The 6643-nt window shown below is 52.4% G+C and overlaps 2 protein-coding genes across 2 annotated transcripts; both read left to right on the top strand.

Annotated features, from left to right (window-relative positions):
- LOC109753545 (amino-acid permease BAT1 homolog) lies at positions 1-3403 on the top strand. The gene is made up of 7 exons (XM_020312455.4): positions 1-459; positions 1204-1222; positions 1325-1544; positions 1702-1883; positions 2040-2329; positions 2653-2782; positions 2927-3403. Exons 1-7 carry the CDS (start codon positions 89-91, stop codon positions 3272-3274), a joined length of 1560 nt encoding a protein of 519 aa, XP_020168044.1. The 5' UTR covers positions 1-88; the 3' UTR covers positions 3275-3403.
- Positions 3404-4116: 713 nt separating this feature from the next.
- Positions 4117-6283, top strand: LOC109753547 (amino-acid permease BAT1 homolog). Its single transcript, XM_020312456.4, has 5 exons — positions 4117-4398; positions 4491-4770; positions 4846-5247; positions 5317-5736; positions 5823-6283. Exons 1-5 carry the CDS (start codon positions 4280-4282, stop codon positions 6168-6170), a joined length of 1569 nt encoding a protein of 522 aa, XP_020168045.1. The 5' UTR covers positions 4117-4279; the 3' UTR covers positions 6171-6283.
- Positions 6284-6643: the final 360 nt, after the last annotated feature.

Genomic DNA, 6643 nt, shown 5'->3' on the forward strand with positions numbered 1-6643 from the left:
CCTACACCAATAACCATCTACCAAAAGCTCCACGGTAAACAGCAGACGCCACAAGGACACAGTCACACAGAGGAGGTGGGTGCAGCCGATGGCCGCGCAGCGCTCCGGCGCGGGGGGCGTGGCCGCCGGCGACGACGACGCGGACCGAGCCCGGCTGCGCCAGCTCGGCTACAAGCAGGAGCTCAAGCGCGGCCTCGGCGTGGTCTCCAACTTCGCCTTCTCCTTCTCCATCATCTGCGTCATGGCCGGCGTCACCACCACGTACAACGCCGGCCTGAGGTACGGCGGGCCGGCGTCCATGACCCTCGGCTGGCTGGTGGTGGCCTTCTTCAACGGCTGCGTCGCCCTGTCCATGGCGGAGATCTGCTCGGCCTACCCGACCTCCGGCGGGCTCTACTACTGGAGCGCCAAGCTCGCCGGCGAAGAGTGGGCGCCTCTTGCTTCCTGGATCACCGGCTGGTGTGTGACTGTGTACTCTCTTACCTTAGTTTCATCATCATGGGATTTTCTCATCTTTTTTTCAAGACTGTTTTCAGATTATTGACATGGCATCATACTATATGATTTGGTAATTTGGTCGACAATATCTCTGAAGTCTATATCTTAATAGTACAATATTGAATTGCATGCCAAAAGCTCGAGCAGACGGTGTGTGACTGTGTGTCTTACCTTAGTTGAGATTTTTTGATCATTTTTAGAAGACTGTTTTTCGGATTATTGACATGGAGTCATGTGTGGAAACTAGTACACGATTTGCCAGTTTGGTCGCCGATATCTATGAGGTTTTTTTAATATAAAATATCAATCAATCAATATATCTCAGTACAATATTGAATGGTCATCCCTATGCCCCCACACCTTCTCTTCTTTCTCGGGCGCCGGCAGCCCCCCTCCCCCCTCATTCCGTCCCGTCACCCTCTGACTCCCCTCCACTGGCAACACCGCTGCCGCGTTGTCTCCGGCTCGGTTTCGAATCTACACCTCCCATTCTCCCCGGAATCATCTTTTCCGAATTGAAAATGCAGACAACCTACACATAGCAAACACGATATTGAATTGCACGTCCATTCAAAAGCTTGAGCCGACGTGATATGGTTTAACAAACGATAGTCATTATTTAGTTCCACTTTTTGTGTTACTCCAACGATCCAATCACGTTGGTGGTCTATGTTTTTATCTCATGTTCCATTTTACCTTTTGCAGGTTCAACCTTGTGGGCCAGGTATGCTCAAACATGTTGGAGGTCTATTTGGTTCAAAGCGGATATGATGCACCCATATGACAAACCTCCTAACAATCCGATCTCTTGTCTAAACTCTTCTAGTGGGCTCTCACCACCAGCACGGACTTCTCGCTGGCGCAGCTTGTCCAAGTGATCATCTTGCTTGGCACCGGTGGAGCCAACGGTGGCGGCTACATGGCCTCCAAGTACGTTGTTCTGGCCGTCCACGGCTCCCTCCTCGTCCTGCACGGGCTCATCAACAGCCTCCCCATCTGGTGGTTGTCCTGGTTCGGCCACCTCGGTGCATTTTGGAACACTGCAGGTATATAATCATTCTGAGGGTTACGACATTTGGCATCAATCGATGCAGAGGTCGAGAGGGTCTTTTCTTCTTCAGAAGATGATGCATTTGAACATATGACAATGTGATTATCGATCAACTTATTGTTCTTCAACTTAGCATATGTTAACAATGTTAGGTGCCTTTGTCCTTGTGATCATGATTCCGGTTGTTGCCAAGGAAAGAGCGAGTGTTGAGTTCATCTTTACACATTTCAACACGGACAATGGCATGGGGATCCATGACAAGGCCTACATTTTGGCGCTAGGGCTTCTAACGAGCCAATACTCATTGCTCGGCTATGATGCATCGGCTCACATGGTACACATCTCCTCCTGTCCCAATACCGGTACCTACTCATGTTGATGGTTATTTGTCTTATCTGCTTGCGCATATATATGTGCTCGAGTGCAGCTATATTGCCTCAATGTGACATTTGGGTCAACAAAGCTCACATTATCGGGAATAAATGTGCAGATTGAGGAAACGAAGAACGCGGATTGGAGTGGTCCGATCGGGATCATCACATCCGTTGCTCTCTCGACCGTGTTTGGTTGGATCTTCCTTGTGGCTCTAACATCCATTGTGACGAACATACCATACCTGCTAGACCCTGGCAATGATGCTGCCGGGTACGCCGTTGCGCAAGCGCTTTACACTGCCTTCCACCGAAGGTATGGCAGTGGGGTCGGAGGGCTCGTCTGCATAGGCATCGTCGCGTTCGGCATCTTCCTCGCGGGTGTCGCGTGTGTCGCCAGCAATTCAAGGTTTGGTAGCGATTGCACTACATAACAGTTGACATATTAGTGTTGATATTTCTTGCGTTGCAAATTATTCGATATCAAAGTCAAATTTCTCTATGTTTGACCAATTCTATAGAAGAATCATAGTAATGTATCTACAACATCAAATTTAAATAGTAAAAAAGAAATCATATTTTATTCTGAATCTAATGAAACTAATTTGGTCTTGTAGTTGCTGATATTTTTTGATAAACTTGGTCAAACTTTGCAATTTTTATTTATGACAAATCCATAATAATTTGGAACCTAATGACTATTTGCTAAGTTGTTATCACATTTCGATATAGGATGGGCTATGCCTTTTCGAGGGACAAGGCGATGCCCTTCTCGCACGTGTGGCACCGGGTGAGCAGGAACGAGGTGCCTCTCAATGTTGTGTGGCTCTGTGTGGTTGTCGCCTTCATAATGGCTCTCACGGTGCGTAATACCTCTGCCATCTCGATCTCGACTCGAAGCACCAAACCTTTACAACATGAACGCATGATTCGTGTCAAGGACTTGCTACCACACCTAAAATTTCACGTTCCTATTTTTGTGTGTGTTTCTTGTCTTCGTATGCAGTCTCTCGGAAGCCAGGTGGCATTCCAAGCAATGGTGTCGATTGCGACACTAGGGCAGTACATCTCCTACGTGCTACCCATCTTCTTCCGTGTGACGACGGCCCGGAGGTCATTCAGCCCAGGGCCATTCCACCTAGGGAGGTACAGTATTGTCATCGGCTGGGCAGCAGTCCTCTGGGTGGCCTTGCTCACCGTGCTCTTCTCATTGCCTGTGGCGTACCCAATCGCCAAGGACAACTTCAACTACACGCCGGTGGCCGTCGGTGGTGTGCTACTGCTCAGTGTCGGCTCATGGGTGCTCCATGCCCGCTTCTGGTTCAAAGGACCCATCGTAAATGTTGACATGTAGAATTTTGTGCATTGTAAACTTTAGTTTATTTGATATGTGGTGGATGAGTTTACACATGGAGCTGTATTACCGAGAAGGCTCTTTAGGTAGGTTGGTCGTTCGGACAATTCGGCGTAGTGTACTCTATGGACGTGCAAAGAGTATCTAGTCAATGGTTTAGAAAACCAATATTCCGCAATGATAAAATTTACCAAAACATGGCAATTTTTGAAGAAGGGTGCTGCCGCCCCTCTCCGGAGCGCCCACACATGGGGGACATGGCAGATATGTCCACAATGAAACAGTCGAGAGGGATTTCTGGCCACATTGACAAAGCCGAAGGATGAAGATGATGCGGGAAGAGGCATCCAACAGTGTGGGGATGCCTCTATCGAAAAAGTTGCATGGCGACCGGCCGAAATTTAGAGCGCCTAGCGTTGGCCGAATGCTTAAGGCATGTCGCGTCGACTCATTCCTTCCAACAGATACACCTCGATGACAAAATTATTGACTTGGGTACTCTATCACCATCACCCGCGCCATCTTCAGGGGCACAAATCTAATTAACACTCGACATTCTTTTTCTTCTCAGATAAACATATGCAATTCCTAGTCCAAGTCCAAGATCCAGGACCAACCAGATGACAGAGGAAAGATCAACCTTTCAAACGATCCTGTTATATTATCCTACCACTCCCCGTCATGGGGATCAGAGTCAAACTCGTATCTTCTTTCTTTGAGAAACAAACAATGGCGGCCGGCGATATTTGTGCATGTGGCTGCGCTACGTGACAAGTAATCATAAATTATCTCCTTGGCGTCAACAATGGCGGGTCACCCGAAAGGGACCTTCCCGAATGGTCCAAGCCGCGGACAGTTTCCACTTGCCACTCGCTCACTCTCTTGTTGACTCCCTGCTCACCGGAGACCGAGGAGCTCACTCGCTGGCAAACGAAGATAGGACGGCAACCTGCAGCCAAGTCAGGGGCGGCGGGTAGGGAGGGGAGCTAGAGCTAGAGACGGTCGATGGCCGTGTCACGCTCCGGCGCGGCGGGCGTGGCCGCCGGCGGCGACACGACCGACGACGCCGACCGAGCGCGGTTGCACCAGCTCGGCTACAAGCAGGAGCTCAAGCGCGGCCTCTCGTACGCTGCTCTGCTTCACCATCGTATCATCGGCGTTTGTGCGCAGCTCTATCGTTGGATTGATTCTGGTGCTTTTCTTGGGCTCTGCGCAGCCTCATGTCCAACTTCGCCTTCTCCTTCTCCATCATCTCCGTCATGGCCGGCGTCATCACGACCTACAACGGCGGGCTGCGCTACGGCGGGCCGGCGTCCATGACGCTCGGGTGGCTGGTGGTGGCGGCCTTCAACGGCTGCGTCGCGCTGTCCATGGCGGAGATCTGCTCCGCCTACCCGACCTCCGGCGGGCTCTACTACTGGAGCGCCAAGCTCGCCGGCAAGGAGTGGGCGCCCCTCGCCTCCTGGGTCACCGGCTGGTTCAACATCGTCGGACAGGTATGCCGCTGAAACTTGTACATGGTGATCACCTCCTGTTTTGACACGTTGCTGACAGTGTTATAACTGTCCCAGTGGGCTGCTACCACGAGCACGGACTTCTCCCTGGCGCAGCTGGTCCAGGTGATCATCTTGCTCGGCACCGGCGGGGCCAACGGCGGCGGGTACACGGCCTCCAAGTACGTCGTGCTGGCCATCCACGGCTTCTTCCTCGTCCTGCACGGCCTCATCAACAGCCTCCCCATCCGGTGGCTGTCCTGGTGCGGCAAGCTCGGCGCGTTCTGGAACACGGCGGGCGCGTTCACGCTGGTGATCCTGATTCCGGCGGTGGCCAAGGAGCGGGCGAGCGCCAAGTTCATCTTCACGCACTTCAACGACGACAACGGCATGGGGATCCATGGCAAGGCCTACATTCTCGCCCTCGGCCTCCTCACCAGCCAGTACTCTCTGCTCGGCTACGACGCCTCCGCTCACATGGTACGCTGCTACTCATCCTAGCTAGATTTCCATGGAGTTTCGTGAAGATCTAATGACCGACCTTGGCAGATTGAAGAGACGAAGAACGCGGACTGGAGCGGGCCGATGGGGATCATCAGCTCGGTGGCCCTGTCGACCACGTTCGGGTGGATCTTCCTGGTGGCGCTGACGTCGATCGTGACGGACATCCCGTACCTGCTCAGCCCGGACAACGACGCCGGCGGCTACGCCGTCGCCCAGGCCCTGTACGCCGCCTTCGACAGGAGGTACGGCAGCGGCGTCGGGGGGCTGGTCTGCGTCGGGGTAGTCGCCGTCGGCGTCTTCTTCGCCGGCGCCATGTGCATCGCCAGCAACTCGAGGATGGGGTACGCCTTCTCGAGGGACAGGGCGATGCCGCTCTCGCGCGTGTGGCTCCGCGTCAGCAAGAACGAGGTGCCCCTCAACGTCGTCTGGCTCTCCGTCGTCGTCGCCTTCGTCATGGCCCTCACGGTGCGTGCTCAACGAGTTTCCGCCATGAATCTCCGAACACCCGACCATGATTTTTACAGCTGATTTTCGTACGTGTGTGCGTGCAGTCGCTGGGGAGTCAGGTGGCGTTCCAGGCGATGGTGTCGATCGCGACGCTGGGGCAGTACATCGCCTACGCGCTGCCCATCTTCTTCCGGGTGACGACGGCGAGGAGGTCGTTCGTGCCGGGGCCGTTCCACCTCGGGAGATACGGGGTCGCCGTCGGCTGGGCCGCCGTCCTCTGGGTGGCGTTCCTCACCGTGCTCTTCTCGTTGCCGGTGGCGTACCCGGTGGCCAAGGACAACTTCAACTACACGCCGGTGGCCGTCGGCGGCGTGCTGCTGCTCAGCGTCGGCGCATGGGTGGTCAACGCCAGGTTCTGGTTCCAGGGGCCCATCACCAATGTCGACTTGTAGCTAGGGACCAAACAAGTCACGTGTATCATAGCTTCTCGTTTGGAACTTTGGATTGTACAGTGTATCTGTGGGTGTCGCTTCTCGTTTGAAACTTCGTTTCTTGTTTGATACTCCACGTACTGCCAAATCCACAAACGTAACCAAGAGGTCTGGGAAAAAATCTACAAAAAAAATGATGAGATGGGTACAACATGTGTAAATTATATCACCAAATATGAAAGACATAGCTATGAATAGTAATTAGTTCAAAGTGGGCCGCAAAAAAGTAATTAGTTCAAATTGGGCAAAACATTCAGCCTGTGAACACAGTCAATGCTTAACTAGTGTTTTTTTCTGTAAGTTTTTTCATCATGACACATTTTGATTTTGCATATGAAATTTTATGACATGATAAATCGTTGTAGTATCAATTTGATATAGACCGAACCTTGATGGCGAGATCCGGACTGTTGTTGCGCCCGATCTTTCATGAC

This window comes from Aegilops tauschii, chromosome 3, assembly GCF_002575655.3.
Source record: "Aegilops tauschii subsp. strangulata cultivar AL8/78 chromosome 3, Aet v6.0, whole genome shotgun sequence".
Taxonomy (NCBI): Eukaryota; Viridiplantae; Streptophyta; class Magnoliopsida; order Poales; family Poaceae; genus Aegilops; species Aegilops tauschii.